The 23053-nt window shown below is 36.3% G+C and overlaps 1 protein-coding gene across 3 annotated transcripts in view; it reads left to right on the top strand.

The window, feature by feature from the left end:
• AUH (AU RNA binding methylglutaconyl-CoA hydratase) overlaps positions 1 to 23053 on the top strand; it is a 110029-nt gene that overhangs the window by 78872 nt on the left and 8104 nt on the right. Inside the window, exon 7 of one of the 3 annotated variants that reach the window (XM_079331151.1) lies at positions 13272 to 13324. The exons of 1 other annotated variant lie outside the window; for it this stretch is intronic. In XM_079331151.1, the coding sequence (XP_079187277.1) occupies positions 13272 to 13309 (38 nt within the window). In that variant the 3' untranslated portion in view covers positions 13310 to 13324. Of the gene's footprint in view, positions 1 to 1799; positions 2146 to 13271; positions 13325 to 23053 lie in introns of those variants that run through there. One more of the 3 variants, XM_079331150.1, reaches the window with a different exon arrangement.

Here is a 23053-nt window from a genome sequence, read left to right on the forward strand (position 1 = left end):
TTTCAGAAATACTCATGCTACTTATCACTCCAAGCCAGTTATGTTACAGTTTTGCACTAGCTTTGGGTTTGAGACATTTTATTCAATGTTTGATGATATGAGGGGGGAGCAACTGTCTGATCTCAATATGCAGCACCAGTTACCTTGCAACAGTTACCACACTCAAAATAGGTATTTTTGAAGACCATCAAGGAAGAAGCTCAAAGGGATTTATAGTAATGTCATAAACAACAGAAAGTGTTTCCTCATATTTCAGAAGAGATGAAGTCTTGTATATTGAAATGGAGGAGCTCAAAAACTTCTGTAGAACTTGTGAAAAGTGAAACATTGTCAGTAAAACAAAGTGAGTGTGACTGTGTAATGCAAATAGCTCTTACTGCAATCCCAGTTTCTTGACATCTTCACATTAACAAAAGAGAGAAAAAGGCCTTTTTATGATTAGCAGAAGTAATAAAGTGATTAGATTTTACTAAATACCTTTTGTGTCAGAGCACTTCTTTGACCCTAGCAAATGTCTGTATATCAAACCTCTGGACAGTTAAGGCTTTGTATCATACTTTAATCCTTCTTTTATGGAAGAGTTAATGTGGCATAGTTTCTCAGAAGTTTAGAAAATGTCTATTATATGAATCACTTTGTCTCAGTGGAATAAAAGCTCATTGAACTGTGATCCACAGCAGCTTCTTGTTTTATAGTCATATGAATCAGTGTTTGGATATGATATTATTCATACCATGAAGCAAGTGCAGTAGCATTAGGCTGTTTTGTTACATGTTGGAAAAATATTACGTCCTTGTACCTGGACAATTGTTCTGCAATGATGTAATGGCAGCCATCTGTTAATTTGTCATTTGCTTTGAAGTTCATTCAATCACTTGAATTTTGAATATGATACTTTTTAAAATAAATCCTACCAAAACTCAAATCATTTGCATGTATGTCCTACTTCATCTCTGTGGTATTTAGATGAGTGATTTAAATGAACTTTTCAATTGTTTTTATATATAAAATAAAGATAGGTTTTCTTCTGATAACTATAAATCTTAACACATTAAGAATAGAACTATGTAATTTTGAATATTTTCTAAAATCTTTGATATCAAAGAATACTTTTAGAATTACTTAGTATCATTAATTTTGACTGTTGTAGCACAATAATCCCGTTATAGATGAGAAAGAAGCTTGTGTTTTAAGGCAAGGTGCAAAGTGGAGGAAGGTGATTGCTGCTGATAAAAAGTATTTACAAATATAAGTGTAAGTATAAAGGTAGAAAAGATGCAATATATTGTTTCAGAATATAAGGAAACCATGAGACTATAATAGGTGTGATAGGTAATGTTTTGAGTCTCTTCAGTTTTCTTCAGGCATCAGAGTAAAGAAAATTTAAAGCCTCAGTTGAAGAGGATAGTTACTGTGTCCACAAAACTACTCTCCAGCATGAGGTGTGTGAAGGAAGAAGACACAATGGTGCTGGTTTCACAACACAAGAAGTGAATGGGGGAGGCTGGAATTAGTCATATAGTTCAAAGAGCAAATTAAATCTCACAATACAGAATGAGACTTCATGGATAGATAAAACAAAAATCTAAAAGTATTTTGCTGGTATTTTTACTGAATAGAAGCAGTGTAGAGTCAACAAGAATTGCAAAGGGAGGAATGTCAGGACCAGAAACAGAGCAGAGACACTGTCTTTGACATTTAGAGGATGAAGAATTTGCTGAAGTTTCATCCTAATACACTGATCAGCAGAGGTGTTAATTGTAGATAATGTAATCTAAGCCCATTGTTTCTTTCAACAGGACTAGGAGAGAATGCCTCTGACACTCCCAAAATATTCTAGGTGGAGAAAAAAATAAACTGTTTTCATTACTCTCTCAATACATTACTTACGATCTTTATGGCAAACTTTTTTACCTGAAGAAAATTTTTGATGCTGCAGATGAACATCAGTGGAAGTATGGGAAAAAAGGTTTTGAACTGGCAAAGGACTTGTAGGAAACTACTAAAGGAAATGAGAGTACATTTGATTGAATAAATATGTCTTGAGCTATGGATCTCCACTGGCTGAGGCGATTGTGCAAAATTTCATTTCTGTATGATTCTTTAATGAGTCCCTTAGGGCATAAATTAAGATGCTATTAGAGCTTCCGTTTCTGACACAGATATACAAAATTTTGTTCACTTGTTATGCTTTCTTTATATTGAAACAAGAATAAAATTTAAAATCAAATAAAATTGAAAATACATTGCTAATAGAAACTGCAATAGATTTAACGTTATTGAGTTAATTATTTTGTCTCCTGATGTACACAAAGTCTAACATTCCTCAATAGTTGATTGGTCCACAGAGAAGTTTAGGAATTGGTTGAAGTCTATAAGCTCAGATTTAAACTTTCAAGTAAAGGATGAATAGAGGGTATAGTTTTCCACATATGATTTTGCAGCCTATGAATGGGGCTTATTTGAGCAAGCGAGACTTTAGAACCAAAGAGCTTGTATTGCATATCCCAAAGATCTGACTAGTCTCATGTCTTGTCTCCCACAGGCCAAGCGTCTATAAATGAAACTTCACTATATTACTTTCCCAGTCTCTGTTTTTTTGATTCAGGGTTTTCTGAGCTGGATGAGTTTTATATATTTTTAATAACTCTTGTGGGATTTTGCTTCCATGAATTCGTCTGATCTTTCCTCCCCTTAAGCCCTTGCTTTGTTACAAGCTTTGTTCAGAACTTGTACCATTGAGCTGATTTTGCTCAGAGGGATCTGTAGATTCTAATGTAACAGTGACCTGATAGCTAAGTGACTGAATGATCTAACTACCACTTTTTTTTTAATGACCATTACATCATTTCCAGTGCCTGCAACTGTGGATTCTCTGAGCAATAAGGAAAGTGCTGACAAAACTCATACATTTTTTTTATTTTCTGTTCTCTTAGTCCTTGCTCCTTACCTCACTCACACTAGCTTATTTGAGTCTCTGTGTTACCTGACAAAGAACAGTTGCTTTGTTGAATGCTAGCCCTGGCGACCTAGTCATGATGCACTTTTTCCTGATGTGGTTGCTTAAACAATTTAAATAGTTACATGGAAGGGTGTCAGCATATTACAGGCAGCTGTGTCCAGAGATTACTGCTTACTGTCATACCCTCAGCTGTGTGTGTCTTGCCTTCCTGCCAGAAGTCATCACCCATTCAGATCTACTTGTAGAACAGCCTGTTCAGATTATTCTTTATTATAGTAAAAAAAATTATATGTATCTACAAAAGAGCTACAATTTTAGATGTCCAGGCTAATTTTGACTACAGCACACTTGGAGAATCTGATTCTGAGTCCAGGGATCAGTTGTAGAAGCAACCTCATGGACATTTAGAGAAGCAGTAACCTCTTCCTTGGAACAGCTGGACCTGTCAGGTTGACTAAGGTTGATGCCATGTAAGATGAACTTCTCTTGTGTATTCTAGAATGACTGAGTAACCTAGATTGGACAGGCACTTTTGAGGACATATACTTCAGTTCACTGTTGAAGTCAGATCAGGTTAGTCAGGGCCTTGCATTGCCATTTCGTGAATATCATAACAATTGGTAATTTCTCAGCCTCTCTGACCAACCAGTCCTATGGTTTCATTGCCCTCCTTGTGAAGACCTTTTTCCTTCTATTCTATTAAAATTTAATTTGCTGCAATTTGTGCTTTTTCCATCTGAGACTCTTGCTGTGTATTTCTGAGATGAGTTGTTCCCTGTTTTTTCTATAGCTATTATTTAGCTAGTTGAGGATAACAACAAGGACTCTTTGGTAGATTGTCAAAAACTCCCTGAATTTGTGGTAAATTACAGTCTTTGCTCTCCCTTCATCTTTTGACCCTCTCACTGTCAGCTTGGTCAGGTACTTACTTTTCTGTGAATACAAATGACTTCCAGGACACTTTACTCGACTGCTGTGACCTTCGGAAGAAAAGATCCGTATCACAGTGACATTAATCAATTTCCTTAGCACCCTTGGATGCGTTCTGTCTTGTCCCTGGAGATTTGGAAATGTCCAGTTCTGCTCATCTTGTCCCTGATCCAGTCTTCTGCTACTGTGTGCAGTATTTCAGTCCCACAGACATCACCATGATGCTCAGGTGGAACTCGGATGGGCCAGGGAGCAGATCAATGAAAAACAAGGCAAAGAAAGCACTGAATAATATTGAAGCCTTTCTGTGACCTTTGCCATACCTTTTCCCTGTCATTTGTGGCTTGGTCTCATGCCTTATTTACCAGAGACCCACACATTTACTTTGCTAAAATTTTTTAAGGTGCTAACATGCTTAGAGAAAGTCTGTTTGTTCCCCCTCTAATCCAGCTCTTACTTCCACTTGTGCTCATGTGGTTGCTGTTTCTGTATTGTTCTTAAGTGGACGGTTCCCACTTCCACTTTACACAGACTTTCTGACATTCTGGGGTTTTTCCTCACTTTCCCTTGAGATGTTGTATTTGCTGCATTTATATTTGCTGAGGAAATTTATCATGAGGCTTTTAGCATGCCCAGTTTTTTTACTTGATGACTGCTGCTGAACCTGCTTTGCATTCAGTTGGCGAAATACTTATCTTTGAACAAATAGTTCAATAACCTGGAGTCTCTTCTCATGAGTAATTGACTGTGTTCCATAATTGAATTTTAGCTCTTGCTAACTCGTATGGGAATGTGATACTAGAAGTATGTTCTGAAATGTGAGAGCTAGGGTACAGTCCAAATATAATAATTATAAATTTTTACAGAAGAGTGTATAGTAAAATCAGATCAATCTTTTTCTGATTTTTTAGAGTGGTTGTTTCTGTTTTGTCTATTCATAAAGTGGACAAAGACAATTGTAAGGTAAGTCATCTTGTTTAAACTTTAGGAGTAGCATTCAGGTGTTTCAAGTGTGTATTTAAACACTTTTCCTTCTTTTTTCTTTTTAGAATATTTGAGATATTCCATTAAAAACTAGGCAACTCTGAATACCTGTTTGGTAGCTTTTTTTTTGGTAAAGAATGAGTCATTCTGTGATGAGTAAATTTACTTTTAACAGCAATTCAGAGAATTAGAAAGATAGCTGTTAGTATCCTTATTGTAGTAGCTTTGTTAGCATATATATATTTAATTTTATTTCACTGAAAGAAATTTATAAAATGTACTGTTCATGAAGAGTTATGGCAATAAAATGCAGAAAGCTTAATTACTGCAATCTGTAGATGTAATGGATATGTGTTTAACACAGTTCAGGGCTCACTAACCAGTTTAATGGGTTGATCTCAATTTTCTTATAATGTTATTGTCTTTGCAGCACTTATCATGTACAATAATTTGTGTATTTACATTCTGTGTGATGTATGAAAAAGTACAGAGCTTTTTTTTGTCAGTGTCTTAAACTGGGCAATTCCAGTGGTTTTTAAATTAGGAGTTTAAATGTATCCAAAGCCTTTTTATCATGCCCTTCCTGAAAAGAACACTTTCCCTAACATTGTCTTCTGAGATGATGACTTATCTGAAAAGGCAGATTTCTCTGTTGGTTTGAAGTGATTTAGAAGGCACGTTGTTTACAAATGGTTTGATTTGATAGTTTACAGACATGTAGGATGTTCAGTGACAGTTTTGAGCTTTACGTGGTGAATTAAAATGAGTTTTAAACTCTGATGACTTAATGTAGAACAAAGTAAAATTTTAGCTGTGGTCCTCAGGGATGGAATGTGTATGATGACTCACTTATGGTTCAGAATATGATGGTTTTACTAACTTGCTGAATGGTGTTACGTGTTGGGAAGTCTGTAGCAATAAGTGAAATAAGTGAAACAATTTTTGTACTGTATTCACAGTTCAAGTAATTAATGTTTTAACCTTACCCTCATAATCAGTCCAACTTGGAAAATATTATATTTTTTAATAAACAGATATATCTTTCAAAGCTTTTAAATTGCATGTTCTTTCTCTAGTGTACTTAAAGCAGAGGTGTGATCGACTAATTATCGAAAATCCTTCCTGATGTTCTTTCAGTGATAAAGAAACAAAATACATTCATAGTATAACTATTGTAGAAAATTGCATTTGGCATGTAACAAGAGCAAAGGAAGCATTTCAGTATGCTGTTTCATTCTTCAGCTTCTGGTTGAACCTAAGATGTAATTACTTGTATGCAGGTCAAAAGCCTCTCTAGTGACTTTTTAAAGTACTACAAAAATCTCTTCTTGTAAAATTAATTTTAGAGATGACATAAGAAAGGAACTGGTGACCAAAATATCACTGTTCAGTCTCTTGGACAAGGACTTCTGAATTAGGAGGTAAATGAATGATAAAATACTGACATCTGCCGCTATGGAATTCCACAATTGGTGCTTGTATACTTTTACCAGTGTCAGTCCTGTCACTTTTGAAAAGGTGTCATTTTCCATTTAAGTTTTATGTCTGAATAGTTTTAGGAATAGTTTTAGAAGTTATATTCAGACATATAAAATACACTACAGCAAACATAATTAATGACCAGAAGAAAAATCTTGGACAGATAGAAAATGCAAGCAATATACAGCTATCTAAAATATCTTTATAGTTGTTGATTTTCTATAGGAACTACTTCTGTGTAAGCAGTAGATGAATATGTGCAGTGTATCTCTTAAAAATCTTAAATAATTGTGGGGAAAGTAATGATTTGTTGGAATTAAAATTAGAATTTCAGAAATTATCTGTGACATTCGAAAAAACTGCAGCAAGTTTATTAGAGAGTTGAAAACAGATGCATCAAAATTTTAGACTTATTTGCATAACTCTGATTTCTGGATTCTCACAATTCCTGTCTTTGAACATCAGTGCAGACAGGGTCTCAGTTGTTTAGCATGAGCATCTTGACCTGCACTGTGCTGCTAGAGGAGCACTCAACTTCACTGAGCTCTGAGATGAGCAATGACATGCAAGGCTGATGTGAGTGAAAATAATGAAATCCTAATCAGAATTGGATTGAAATGTTGCAGACCATCAAAGAAGGCTGGTTCATAGGCGGTTTTTATATATTTTTTTTTAATTATTTTTAAAATTGTTTCCTTTCTTTTTCTGGTGAGAGCTAATGCTCACCATTACATGTTTAGGTGTCCTACCTGCTTGAACTAAGACCTTTTCCTTCTAAAGTCTACATGCTTTTTAAATTCATAGTGGAATCTGTAAGATTTCTTAGCTGTGCTGGAGGGAGTTTGAATGAATTTGATGTCTCAGCTTAAAAATTGTATGCCAAGGCTTTGCAGAAGAATGGATTTTGGAGGCCTTAAAAGTCCTTAGTTCAGCCTTATCATCAGTATATGAATTTTTAGGAGACAGGGGAAGCTCCCAGTGCTCATTGAATTGCCATTTGAGAGTTTTTGTGTTACTCGAGTGTACAAAAACTAGAGTTAAAAAATGCAAGAGAAACTTTGTATCCAAACCGAGAGAGAATTGCTAAAAGCCTTCCAGAGACTGTGTTTCAAAATACATATATTTCAAATCAAGGGGATTTTCAAAATGTTCACTACTAAAGTGTCAACAGAAGCTAAACCTTTGAAGATAAGGTGTTTGACATGCAGGAGGGTATTGGAGCATTTACAGAATCATGCAGATGGATGACATTTTATAATCAAACTGTGTTGCTGCAGATTGTACTGAATAGGAAAATGCACTTTGTATAGCTTGTTCTGGAAGATATTTAGTATCTCCTGTTAACGTATGCATGACTATGCCCATAGTTATGTTGAGCTTGCCCTTTTAAGTTTCCGTTTCCACTCACTTTAATAATAAAATAACTGGAAAGCCCCCAGTGCTGACAAATTCTGTGACACATACAGAATGCAAGCATGAAAGGTTATCATACCAGTAGGTACATGGGTTTTTTACATAAATATATGTCAAGATTGTACTAGGGACATGATATATTTAAGTATGACGTTAGCATGTGTTATTTTTGTCTTAACTACGAGAGCAAAACTTTGAAGCTTATTGCTGTATCTCAGGTTCAGAAATGAAAGTGAAACACTTTGATGGACACAACTCTCTTATGTGGTGAAGAGTGAACCTTTTTTAATTAAGGTTTTTGAGGAAACTCTCTGAGGGGCTACTCAGGAGGGAAAAGTAATTGCTCATTTTATTCAGAATTTGTTGCCATATTTTTAGTTTTCCAGTTGAAATTTCCTCATTTTGCATTTGAAAACTTCTGTGTTTTTTGTGGTCTAAAAAGTTTACATTTTGAAGCAGTTCATCAGTTTCACTTTGGTACTGTTGAGGGTGAAAAGTTATAATGCTTTCATTCAAAAAATTACTAAGGCAAGTGATTGTTTTGAATATAAGGTACCGACTGATTTTCTGGAGATGTAGATCTATGCATCTTTAATATCTCATATCAAACAGTGATATACTTCGCAAATGCAGAGCATATAAGCTTTTGACAAGTGCAAACATGATGTTACATTTCTCTGTGTCGTGTTCACTATTTTGCTTTAAACATAAGCCATTGTTTGTTTATGCATGTTAATAAAAATTATAATTTCCTCTTGATACAAAGAGTTTCAGAAAGCCAGAAGGACTTGTGTACAAAACCAAATTGGTAATGCTATCTCAAAATGACTCAAATATGTGTATATACATAATGTGTATATATATTTGTTGCAGCTGTGATTTTCTAAATTTGGAAAGACAGACACATGCAGTTAGAAAACAAAGTGTATTTTCTAATGTTTCAATGCACTGGTGTTCCAAAATTGATTTTGAAAAGTACACAAGTTGACTAATCTCCTGTTCAAGTTTTATAAATTAAAGATTGTTATTGTTCACTCTGTTTTAAATTTTTCTATCTGAAAGAACTAAAATGGTATGATGAAGTAAGTACATTTGAGTTGAGTTGTTTGACAATGTCTGTGACGCTAATTCTGGTTGCAGTGCTGTGTGTAATGAAGAGAGATTGCTATGTGGTTGAGTTTCTTCTCTGAAGAAGTCAAATTATTGCATGGAACACTGGGTATGTGATAGAGAACTACTCTGTAAGGAAGAAAAAGCACAAATAATTGGTTGAGTGGATGTCTGAGTGCTTTCAGATATTCAGAGGAAGATATGAGATTCCTTGGAAAGCTTCCATTAAAACAGGGAGCTCAAAGCTTCATCCAGCCTGGCTTTGGACACTTTCAGTGGTAGGGTATTGACAACTTCCCTGGGCAACCTGTTCAGTACCTCACCACCCTCACTGTAAAAAAAAAAAAAAAAAAAATTCTTCCTTATATCTAGTATAAATCTATCCTCTTTCTGTTAAAAGCCATTAACTCTTATTCTATTGCAACAGGCCCTACTAAATTGCACTTTCTTACAAGTCCCCTTGAAGTTTTGAAAAGTCACAATAAAATCACCCTGGAGCCTTCCAACCACAAGTCTTTCAGTCTTTCCTCAGAAGAGGGGTACTCCAGCCCTTGGATCATTCCTGTATCCCTCTTTTGGACTCACTCCAGCAGTTCCACATCCTCCCTGTGCTGGTACCCAGGGCTGGGTGCAGGGTTCCAGCTGGGGTCTCACACAGCAGAGCAGAGGGGCAGAATCCCCTCCCTCCCCTGCTGCCCACGCTGCTCTGGATGCAGCCCAGGACACGTTTGGTTTCTGTGCTGGGAGTGCCCATGGCTGGGTCATGTCCAGCCTCTCACCCACCAGCACCCCCAAGCCCTTCTCACAGGGCTGCTCTGATCTGTTCATCCCACAGTCTGGGCTGGTACCATGGGTCTGCATAGCCCAGCTGCAGCATCTTGTACTTGGTCTTGTCAAACCTTGTGAGATTCCCATGGGTTCAGGTCCCTCTGGATGGCATCCTGTCCTTCAGTTGTGTCAACAATTCCACTCAGCTCATGTAGTCTGCATATTTGCTGAGGGTGCACTTGATCCTTATGTTTGCGTCATTGCTGAAGATAATAAACTGCACCAGTGTGCTTCAGTGGGTCTCTCTGACAGTGACCTGCACTTTTGGAGCCCAGAGCATGCTTGCTAAAAAGAAAATTGGCTGACAGAAGAGGCGAAGGATGGGTCTTTGTATGGAAATCCAAAGGATTTCTCCAAGATGGTCCAGGGACAAAGACAAAATGGGGTTGAGGGCACAGAGTTAAATATGGGACAGAAGAGGTTGGATCTGAGGATCAAGGTCCAATGGGAACAGGAAAAAGTGGTGCAGAGGAGGGGTAACCAACCAGGGGAACCAATGGGGGACAGGGATGGAGCACTGCAGCAAACCACAGCCAGTGGGGATCAGGAGAGGGGAGAACATTCTAAGATGGATATAATTAAGGTGAAGAGAGGTGGAACAGGGGTGGAGCAGCTGTGCAGACCAATCCAACTCCAGCATTATCATGTGACTGCAAAAGCCTTTGGGAGGGAGGCGCTTCCCACCATGACCTTAGAGGTACGTTTCTCCCTCCCTGTTTCTGCCTTTTGTTAATCGAGGTGTTGTGGTCCAAGGGCCAGGTCTCGGGCCTCTACAGATAAACTTCACTAGTTCCCAATACAGATCTGAGGGTTATTGCTTGTCACTGATGTCTACCTGGACATTGACTTGTTAACCAGCTTCCTCAGCATATGGCTGTCCATGCAATTCCTCATCCACTGAAGAGTCCACCCACCAAATCCATCTCTTCGGTTTAGAGAGAAGGATGTTAAAGGCAAGTGTCTAAAATTCTTTACAGAAGTAATGATAAATGATAGCTTCCTTTGTTCACTGATAGGGTAGTTCAGTTATTCAAGGCCACTTGGTCAAGCAGGACTTGTCTCCTTGAAGCTGTACTGGCTGTCTCAGATCATCTCCTTGTCCCACATGTACTTCAGAGCTTTTAGAAGGATCAATGCCATGACTTTCCCAAGTTTAGAAGTGAGGCTTTTGGGTTCCCAGATAGGTACATTGTTTCCCCTTTTCCCATCCACCTGGGACTTCACCTGAATGACATGACTTTTCAAATATCATGGAGAATGGTTTGGCGACTACAGAATTAGAGAATTACAGAATACTCTGAGTAGGATCATCAAGGTCAACTCTTAAGTGAATGGCCCATGTGGAGATTGAACCCACAATCTTGATGTTACTAGCACCAGGCTCTGACCAACTGATCTAACCTCAGGGTCTCATCAGCCAGTTGCCACAGAATAATGCATTTCATAAGGTCTCACAGACTTACAGGTATGTTCAGATTCCTCAGTGCTAGTGTTTTTTAAAGGCTTACATACGCTAGAAGAGGGGAATCACTTCAAAATTTATTTGTTTTAAGTATTAAGCTGTGTATAGTGGAAACAAATGATTTTCAATTATACTCAACTTGCTTTCTTTAATTAATTTAGAATTTCCTTCAAAATAAATCAGTTTGATATTTTTGAATGCTTCCATAAAGTCATCCTGCTAGTTATATCTTCTCTCATGAGCAGTCCCAACTGCAGTATGTGCTGTGCTCTACATGGCATTCAGTGTTGCTGTAGGAAAATTTTACTGTTTTCTTTTAGCAGCAGAGAAATACAGAGCCTTGCAGCTGAAGATAATATACCTTATATGGTTCCTCAAAAAATCTACCTTATATGGTTCCTCACACAGATCCTGAAAAAACAGAAATAGGGGCAATGCCTTGAAGATTATATAAACATACGTAAAATGTATTTTGGCAAAGACTGATTGAAAACTGAAGCATCCAAAAATTAGCTACTTAGATGCAATTTTGCACGAAACTGTACACTATAGCTTGTAAAGTTGTAAGCCAGCTCTTCATGCTTTATTCTGTATATTCCTTCATTTTGTGGGCATATATATGATGCAGTTGATAATGAGAATTTGAAGACTTAAAGTTCCCCAAATATGATGTGTTCATTGCAAATGACAATGATACCAAAGTCAAGCCAAATTTAACTCTGTATTCCAATGTAAAAAGGTTAGAGTGCCTCAAAACAAGCCTCTTTTTTTTTCCTTCTTTCTCTTCCCCTCCCTTCTTTTTTTCTTTTCCTTTTCTTAATTATCCTTTCTTTTTTGAGCAAATCCTATTTTCCTATGAATTGCATTCTTAGGTGCAGTTAAATGTTTTTGGCTGAATTAGGAAAACAATAACCTGTGACCAATCTAGCAATATGAACTTAATATGATGGTTGGGCTGTTTATAATACTTATAAAGGGAAGAGCTTTTAAAAAACTTGAGGGATTATGCTCAAATAAAAATAATATTTTGTATTGAAAGTTTTTATATGATAATAATAAACGTATACTACCAACACTGCCTGAAATAGAAATAGGAATGCATCATATTGCTAATATTCTTTCTATTAAGTGTTAACTTTTAGATGGATTTTAACTTTCTTATCAATTTATTTAAGAAAAATGACATCTGTAATAATTTGCTTACCATATTGTTTCATACAAAGGAAACTAATATGGGTGTGAAAATGAAAACTGATTGCATAATAGTAGAAAGTGCAAGATTGTTAGACAATACAATAAGAAATGAAAAATATAACACTATAAATCAGAGAATTCACGAAATTCCATTTTTATTTTTGAATCCTGAATTTATCTTAGGAAGATTAGTTTGCACTTGAAGTAGCTAAATTTAATGCACCGTCATATTATCTCTTTGACCAGCGGAGTGTGAGTAGTCCTGATAACTTGACACGTATGTGAGGAACCTGAAAACAAGGAAGACTGTTAAGTATAATCCCAGCAATAATAGCAGGTAGTACGGTACTGTGCAAAAGATACTATCTTTTCCTGAAATTGAGGAGATGGGTGAAATACAGTAAGAACTCCCTTTGGTATTCTCTTCACACAGAAGCCTAGAAATATTTTATTAAATATTAATAACAACATAAAAGACCTTTGGTCTTATTTTCATTTTAATTAGGCAGGATATATATGCCATTCACTTTGAAGCCAAATGCTACTCCTTTGTATTAACCTGCAGGGGGTACTAGAAAATTGAACCAAGTAGCATTTAGCTATTTCTCCTCCTGCCAGAGATAATTAACATCTACTCTTTTGCAGACTCTCTTACTGTTACCTGATCCCCATATACAGGTTTCATATTCACTTCCAAAGCTTGAGCAGTAGGGTATGAAATGCTGCCTCAGCCCATTTCTTACAAATCGGCAGAACTCAGGAAAGTTATTAACCTTCAACTTTAACCTGCTAAACTTACAAGGGAAACTTAATCTCATAATGAAATCAGATTGCTGAGACAAAAAGGACAATAATTCCAGGAGGGAAACCAGGCTGTGTGTAATGTACTGAACCCATTTTGTTTTGTAGTAAAAAAGACAACAGAAGAGCCTAAGAATGGTAGCTGATATGACGGAAGTAGCAAATTTTTTGACATATAAATCTTAGGCAAGAATTAGTAAGAGGCAAATGAAGTAAAAAGGTAAGAAATTAATTGTATGAAGTCTGTGGGTTTCTAGACTTTTAGCTAGCTGTTTATGCTACCTTTCTATCTCATGCATAGATTTTCTACGCCACTTCTAAAGCCCAAGAATTATCTTAAATGGGGCCTTGGAGCTGCTGATGTAGCTGCCATTGATTCTGAGGCCTCAACTGGAAGAACCTTGAAGAGCTGCCAAACTTCTTGGCCACCTTTCTCCTCTGACCAATGGCCTTGGGCATTCACTTTGGCCAGAGCTTGGTGTACTGTAGCCAGCTGTCCAGGAAGCCTAGTACTTATTTTTTCTTAAACCTAATATATTTATCTTTATTAATCCACTGCAGTGCTATAATCTTGCCAGTCCTTCAGTGTGGGACTGGACAGTCGTCTTGGCTAAGCTTTCTTAGAGTAAAGAGTCTGATGAACTTAAATGAGTTACACACATTTAGTGATAGGAAGCAGGGCTGCTTTGACAGGAAACCCACCTGTGTTCTGCTCAAAGAAAAATATTTCTGAATACTCCACTTACTGGTGAATTGACATTTTCTGATTGTCAGAGAAACTGTAACAAGTTCAGCTGTCGCTATAATTTCTTTTGACTGAAATTAACTTTGTGTGTAAGTATTATGAAGCATGATACTTTTTTTCACTGACTTTCTCCTTCATAAAATAGATGGTTCTCCTTTGATAATCTGATACTCAATATTTTCTATATTTGTTTTCCACTTATGTAAAATTAACATAATTCCCTCTTTCCTTCACCTTTTTTGCCTAGTTCTGGCAACACAATTATTCATTTTGCCATATAAAAGTACATGAAGGTGATAGTGTTTCGTCTTCATGTTATGGAAATAGATTTCAGTAGTATCTATGAGGAAACTGTATTGTGGTGATAATCAGAAGTTTGCTTTTTCCAAAACTCCTGTGGAGTGAAGGAGTATAAACAGCTTTGTTTTGCTAACAAGGTGAAAATCAAGCAAACAACAGCTTTCTTCATATCCTAATTATCTTGACTTTTTAGACAAAATGTAAGTGGGTGACAAAAATAGTAATCTCTGCTTTTTCTAAATAAGCTCACATTGGTACAATTGTGATACACTGAGGTGTATTCCTGTGTTGTATGTAAATTTTAACAGGTGTAATCAGATTTGTAAACTTATAATTTCCACATCTGCTGTAACATATCCTCTCAGGTCCCACCCCTATGCTTTTAGAAAAGCCAATTCAGCCTGTTACACAATGATTACAGACCTGGATTAGTAATGACCGCAGATGCTGCAAAACAGATTCTGATGTATCTCACTTTCCTTGTTCACAGATATATATATAATGTATTAGATTAAACTGAAAATATTAAACTGATTTTTTACTGCTAGAGCAGTTTGTTTAAATTTGAAAATGCTAGCATTCAATTGAAAGAAATCCATGTCTTTGCATGTAGAGAGCTGTAAGAGTATAAGCTGTTTCTAATAGGGAGGAAATGGGGAGGAAAAAACTTTTGTTAAGTGCATACAAGTTTTAGCACTTTCTTGTGTCAAAAAATATGTTAAAATAGCAATCATCCCAGCTACTAATTTATGAATATTGCAAGTGTCTGCGTTTAAGAAGCATTAATACTAAAGAGTTTTGAGGCACAGAAGATAGAAATATTAGTCTAAACTTCTGTTTTTACTACATTATAAAGAACTTAAAGGGTTTTGAAGAACAGATCAAAAGTGATAATCTTTTGTTTCTACTAAAAAGAATAAACAAAACCACCTGATTAAGCTTAAAAGATAATCAAACTTATTTGTTTCAGAGGTACAGTAACTGAATTTAGGATATGCATTAAAAATACAGTTTTGCATAATTTATCCTGTGACAGATAAAATGCAATTGTTCCAAAATATTTGAAACATATTGTATGGTTACCATCATGGCATTATAGAACACTGAAGGGTACTTGGAAAACACAACTAAGCCATCTCCTGATCTCTCAGCTAGCATAATGTAAAGATACAATGAAACATCTGACATCTCTGATACTGGAGCACATCTTTCTAGTTTGTTTCGGCCCCATTTTCAGCTGCCAGAGGGTTGATGACTGTGAAGTAAGCCATATCAATGCGTCAGGCCAATGTAAGACAAAACATTAAATTTGGTCTACTTAGAGACCATGGTAAATCTGAAGGAAATTCAAAATGCATCTTTTATAACAATATGAATAGTGTAGCTCTGTTTTAATTGAGTGGTTTACTTATTTGGAGAGCTGTCATTACTGAATAGCAGTACAGAATCTAATTATTTCCATTTCATATTCATTTATGACTGTATTATATGAGAAAGAAAAATAGTTTCCAAACTCCTAATGAATTCACTCTATGTCTGGCATTTTTCTTCAGGATCCAGAAAATTCAACAAATGAAATGGCAATTGTGTAGTCTGTCTCAGAAAAACAGCTGCACAAGTTAGTTCACCACAAAACAAGCTGAAAAAAATGATTTATGGAGTACTGTTTCCTTAATTATTTCACAGAACCTTTCTGGCTCTGGAGATTTGTTTGAGCCAACTATTGCAAATCTCTGAATTCCAGAAATAGTAGATTCCTGTCCTTCCTTCTTTACCTCCATTTTTCATCATGAAAACAAAAGCTGTTTATTCTTTCTAACTTTTCTATATTAATGTTCTTTATATTTTAATAAGAAATGGAGATCTGGGAAGACAGTATTAATCAGATGACTGAGTTTATCTAAATTTTCTCTTGAGTAATTCTAAGGTAATTCTTGCTCTGGCAGTTTTGTGAAACTGTGAAGGAAACTGGAACAGAGTGCAATGTATCTGACATAGACATGAGTGTTTTTAGAATTCACTCACTCAGAAATCTACCCTGATGCATATTTTGGCATTATTTTGTATCTGGGCATGAAAATATTAATAACTACATTGTAATTTGATTTATCCGAACTAAAAGGATGAAGAAAGTTAGTTTAATTTTGACCTTTTAATTCAATGTGCTAATATGAAGAATATCTGGCAGAAGGAGTTTCTTAGTTATTATGAGCAGAGGGAAATTCTCCTCTTATCTTGGGCCCTATAGCTTCTTGGCTTCCTTAATTATGCAGGATGATGAAATATATTAATTAGCCAGAGAGAATTTGGATGGTCTTAAGAGTTTTTTTCCTAGACATTTCTAGAAAACAACCGAGCTAAAGGAAGCCCTTATTTGCTCAGTTTCTAGGAAATAGAGTGATGATCTTGCACAAAAAGGAGACAGAAGCTTTTTTTGGAACTTTACTTCCAGTTACAGTCATCTGTGCTAACTCCTTGCAATTTCAGGCCTTCTCCCTACCCTCAATTTTCCTTTCTGTGTGCCTCCAGCATCAGCTGTATGTAGTTCATATTTGCAGAAAAGGTTTCTTGATTTTTGAGGAGGAAGATTCAGCATGTTTGCAAGAAAATGCCAGTGCACTCATATTTAGGGACATAAGCCCTATTGTGGGGGATCATGAATGTATTATGAGGAGGGTGAGATTGGTTGCCTGTGGGACTCTAACCTAGCAGCCTGAGCTCACAGCTGCACCCAGCCCTTTGTTCTGTTGTGAACCAATAAGGGCTGCAGAATTACTTGTGCAAAACAATTAAAATAGCTTCTGTTCAAGGATACTCCACAAATTTAGTCTAAGTACTACCTAAGATCACTGTCACATTACTAGTCTCATTTTGATTGATTATATTTTATTTTTGTCTGTTCAAACAACCAGGATTTTCTTTCACACAAATTCTCACTGGTACGAATTAATATGTGGCTGAAGTACAAGCAACAGGCTAGAAGGGAGGGATAAATTTGCTTTAATAAGTCTTTTTCGGGTATAAGTAGGACTATTAAAATTCTGAGGGTTCAGTTCAATGGCTGCACCTAATTATCAGCCAAAAAAAGGTTGTAAAATTATAATGTTGTGTTTCAGATTAATTAATTTTTTGCTTCATCACAAATGTTGTTTTAGAATCTTAGAAACACTTAAAGAAATAGAGATTTATGACAAGGAAATAGATGAGAGAGACTGAGAGAGCAAAGTAGACTGTCTCAAATAATATTTATGTTTTGTAACATAAAAAAGCATAAAGGCCATGCTAACACATTGCAAGCTTTTCTGGATTTTGGCATTCCATCAGATAGCTCCACAGAGCACCTACAGCTCTCTGTGGAATTATGTGTACATGGTAAGATACAACTATGTTTGATTAGGATTAAAAATGGAGGTATGATAAATGCTTTCAATTTCTGAGCCCTTTCAGTTGTCTTCTTCCAAGAAGAATAAATGTTACAGCTGAGTCTGGATAGGGAAGAAGGCTGGCAGTAATGAGGGTGAAACACATCCGAGGCTTAAAATGAAACAGAAGTAGTAAGTCTAAAGATGAGTCTAAAAGTACCATTTATCTGAGAAAGGAAGACAAAGACTGAGGCTAAGAAGGTGATGTGTGTTCATGCTTGCTGATCAAATTTTTGGCCTTGCAGGCTAATGGACCCTTACAAGGTTTGTTGTTTAACCTTTTTTCCTTGAAGATTCCATTTTCTTCAAATTTCAAGAGAAATGTGTTCTTTATTTAAATAATTTTTTTCAAAAAAATTCTTGCTCAAATGCCAAGTATTCTCTGAAGGACTTAGGCAGTAATAAAGCTTTTGATGTCTCCAGGCTCCAGTAAAATGTTCCTAACCTGCTGAGAGTTAGGGAGAGCTCTAGCACTGAGTCTTTAGTCAAGCAGATGGACTGCTGCCAGAGAGGGGTCAAAGGATCTGCATGTACGAGTGCCCTAAGATCCAGAAACTAGGAGCAGCAGCAGGCTGTAGCCACAAGTGTAAGCACAAAGTGTTCAGTGGTGGGCTCTGCTCACGTCCAGAATAGTCCTGCCTGAAGAGCAGGATGACACCAGCTAGTCAGAAGCAAGTGGTGTTCCCTATCTTGTTGAACCTTAGTGTTTGTTATACAAACTATTCTTGATGACTTATGTTAATTAAAATATATTTGTAAGTTTTTAAATAAACGTGGTGCAGGACCCTACAGATGCTGAGCAGCTATTCTAGCTCTTGTTGTTGATATGGGTCCATTTCATCATTATCTCATGCCTGTATATTCCCTAATGTCTTTCTTCCTTGAGTTTGGATGTAGGACATAAGGAAAACAAAATTGGTGTCTACTTTCTTTGATCCTAAAAACTTAGGTGACAGAAGAATATAAATAGCACTAGTTTCTTAATCTATGGAGAAAGACTTGCTATTGCATACAGCCCTGTTGCATTGCATGCTAAAAACAGTCACTTCTGTCCTGTATTGCTATGTCACAGCAGCAGGAAAGAGGAACATAAAAGGTGTTTTTTTAATATGCTTCATTTCCATAGTGTTGAAACCATCTTACAACTGAACACTGGGAATAATCGCTTATTTAGTCTCTTTGTTGATTTTCTTTCAAATATTGATTTCTGGGTTTTTTTTAAAGAATTAAAAAATGTCAAGAAGGTGAAGGAAGATCTGTAGTTAAGGAAAAATGTTTGTGTAGTTCCAAAATATAAATGTTAAAATACCAGTTTGTGCTTGTTGGGATAGGTCCACTGTTTCACAGGAACTGGCTTTAAACTGAAATTTTGATAGTAATGTATCTCATGTTCCAATTTATGGAAGAGTTTCCTTTTTGCATTGCATTTGTTATATTATTGCATGTCAGTATTGAAGGATTTGGCCAGTTTTTTGGTAGAATCTTTGTTTTCAAAGCCCCCAAGTTGTTGTAGACATTATGTTATAGACTAAGTACTAGGTGAGCTGCAGTGTAGCTGTAGTGTGTGCTTCCTCTGCTGGGAGGACATTTACATAATATGAAAAATGTGCTTCATATGTACAAGTTCATTTTTGCATATATTTATCAGGAAAGAGAGTGCTCTGCCTTTCTGGGATTTGATAGTTGAACCAGGTGAGATTGTGTCCTCCTGCTGTCTCATTGACTTTTCCATTTTCCCATCGTATTAGCCACCAATTCTCCTTTCTTTAGTGCTGCTCAAGTCACAGAATTTCAGGGATGAATAATTTCAAGCATGAATTCTTAAAACCCATTCTGGAAGAGTTGAAAGCAGATTAATTTGATGGTAGTCAGAATGGGAGAAAGAACAGGGTTAAGGAATAGGAATTGGTTTGGGGCGTTTAGCAGATTTCTTTGCTGTATGGAGGAATAAAATGGAAGATTTCTGTAAGAAGAGCAATGAAGTGAAGAAAACATTCAAGTCACTTGCTTTTGAGTAGTGCAGACTTCAGATTTATTAGTATTTTGCTTTGCTTATTGTTTATTCATTTTAGTACAGTTCCATCCACTGAAAACTATAGTAATTGACCCAATTTCAGGCAGTGATCTCATTAAAAATATAAGTTAAAATAGGATACTACCATGGTAATTAGTTTTTCTCTTTTACTTGCCCTAGGTAGTAACAAATTTTTTCTCATGTCTGTTTTTTTCTTGTCTTGGTTTTTTACATCAAATGAAGTTTAGCTGTCATAGTCAATTGAAAAGTGCACGAATGTGAACTAGTAAAATTATTTGTTTAAAATACAAGTTAAATAAAAGTTCTTACTTAATAGTACGCATAAATCCCACATGACTTATGAAGTATGATCATACAGTGCGGTACTGGTCTAAGCCTCCTACCTGTTGTTACAGCTGAGTAATGACTTCATAAATGTGTGGGTGTAATTTTGAAACTGAAAAATGCCTTCTTGTGAGCTATTAATATCTATCTGCAGTAAGAAGACTTATGCTTTAATGTGTATCTACTTCTGAATTTCATTTAAGGTGACTTACTGAATCCTCAAATAAAATCCAAAGCTCCTGTATGGAGTAACCAGAATGCACATGGTCTTAACTGATTATCTCTGTGTGCTCATGCTTGCTGCATTTGTGTACACTTAAGTGAAAGTTAGTGAGTAGATGAATAATGACATTTCTGTTTGATTGTTTTTTCTTCAAATAATTTCAGTTTAAAACCAAATAAGGCATATTGTCAGTGTGTGCATTCACTATACTGGTTGTCACACGTTTTGGGAGTCCACAGGGAATAACACAGATCTGTGCTTCTCAAATGGTGTTTTGTCTGATAGTGGAGTTGTTTGTACCATGTTTGTGAGTGAAGTGTGGGGTGAGCTCCTTACGCCAGGTGCAGAATCCCTTTTGAAGTTGAGTCCATTTTATAAACTTTGGGTTCCAGCTGCATTTCTTTGGTTCCATCCATTTCACGTACGCACCCATCTGCTAGGAAACTATCTGCTATTTTCTCAATCTACAAGACAATTACTTATTTTGAAAATAAATTAGTTTTTCTAAATTACATGACCATTTCATCTTTCAGTACAAAAGCTGTAATTATTTAACTGCTAGTGAATTCTTTAAGTATATTTACACTTCCTCTCATGCATCTTAAGCATTCGCATATCTTCAAGCCAAGAACTGCATTCTTCTGATTCAAGCTGTCATCTTCAAGCCACCCACGCATGGTGGTTTGGTGTAGGCATTTTTCAGATAGGTTTTTAAATAAACCAATCCACAGATGCAGATGAATAGAACGGATTGTGAAAGTTAAGGACTGATTTGCAAGTTAAGTGGGCTGTTATGGAGATGGGGTTTGCCACAGCCAGACTGGCATAGATAGCAAGTTGTCCTGCCTCTTGGACCTCAGCTAGGGGGATCGTGTCTGGCATGCCTGTGGGGCTTGCTTTGGCTTCAGCGACAAGCCAGACTTCTATGAGCCCATTGGGCAAGCTACTATGAAATTTTGCTCCAAACATTTCTTTTCTCAGTCATTGGAGCAACCTCTGAGTCAGCCTCCGGCCACTGTCTTTCCTCAGATATCCAGTCTTTTTCCAAGCAATGACTTACGTGGCCGGATATAAGAGTGGTCTTACCTACCACCAGTTCTTTGCCCTCTCAGTGCTTTTTTCCCTCTTACAGAAATTGGGTATTGTTTCTTTTCTTCACCATCACTTTTCACTATGTCATCTTTTTACGTCTTTATGGGTGTCTTTCGCTGTCTAAGCTGGTTTTGCTTGTTAGTTGGTTCTCTGGTTTGTGCTGGGTAAGGATTCTGTTTTCTTCTGAGACAAAATTGAGGATGCCTGAACCAATAAAGATTGATACTTGAATTTAAGTTAACTAAAACATATACAGCTTCTCAGGATCAAGACATAATCTTGGAAATAACCTGTTGGAAAATTGGTGTTACATGTGATCTATGTACAGTGTTTAGACATTTGCCATGTTTCATATTTTGGAAATTGCTTAACTTAGCAGCAGATGGCAGGTACTTTAAAAGCAGAAGCTATGTTTGTTACAGAGACTTTTAAATTAGGACATAACATGAGTGAAAATGTTATACTAAAATAATAATTTCATCCATATTAGGTTTTTTATGAACTTACATTGTTGAGGATTCGTTATTATAAACAGCAGCTTTCTGCATTCCATATTTTTATGAGTTTCAATGAAAGTGAAAACTCTGTTTAAGAGTTTTCTACAAAAAAATCACAAGGATACATTTTACTGCTACTTAGACGGTTTGTAGATGACTGGCTTTAGTTTCACCACTGATTGTTAATGAAATGTAAGATGTGCACAGTACTCTGAAAGAAGAAAACTAGAAACTTGTCAGCTAAATCAATCTGCTGTGAATCAAACAAAGGATGGGATGGGATGGGATGGGATGGGATGGGATGGGATGGGATGGGATGGGATGGGATGGGATGGGATGGGATGGGATGGGATGGGATGGGATGGGATGGGATGGGATGGGATGGGATGGGATGGGATGGGATGGGATGGGATGGGATGGGATGGGATGGGATGGGATGGGATGGGATGGGATGGGATGGGATGGGATAGGATAGGATAGGATAGGATAGGATAGGATAGGATAGGATAGGATAGGATAGGATAGGATAGGATAGGATAGGATAGGATAGGATAGCTGGGTTTTGCTTGATTTAATAAACAGTATTATTACTGAATTAAATTTTGGATTTTTTTTGTCAGAACACAATTTTTTCCAATGTGTTTTGACAGTGCCATCAGCTGTGAGAAACTACTGACTGTAGATATTCTTTGCCAGAATGATGAATCTATTTCCAGTAAGCTAGTTGCTTCATCTTGTTGGATATACTCTTGGGCATTTATCACGTAATTCCCTTAATTCAAACCAGTTGTGTACATATTTTGTAATTGATGAATTACTCACAGTAAGTAAATATTCATGCAAAATCAACTATTTGTTAAATTTAAAAAAATACTGTTTAACAGTTTTTGTACCAGAAATTAGCAGAGTTCTTTTTACTGTGTCTTTCCACAGCAAACAAATTTTAAATATGAATTAGTGTACCTAAAAATGCTATTTACAGTTATTACAACATTGACTCTATACCATTTCAGGTAAGAACACATTTACATTGCAACTGTATGTTAAATACTTTTATCTGCACAGTGAGTAATACCAGATCACTAGTCCTTGAAATAACATGTCATTAAATTTGTGGAGATGAAACAACTATTCTCCCATCAAATTCTGCACTACATTTAGATGAAATGCCTTGGTTGAGTAACGTCTTTGAAGAATGGGTGTTACTTCCCTTAGCTCTGATTATAGTTGGCAGACATTATGTGTTCTTTGT

Source organism: Erithacus rubecula, assembly GCF_903797595.1.
Source record: "Erithacus rubecula genome assembly, contig: SUPER_Z_unloc_2, whole genome shotgun sequence".
NCBI classification, from domain to species: Eukaryota; Metazoa; Chordata; class Aves; order Passeriformes; family Muscicapidae; genus Erithacus; species Erithacus rubecula.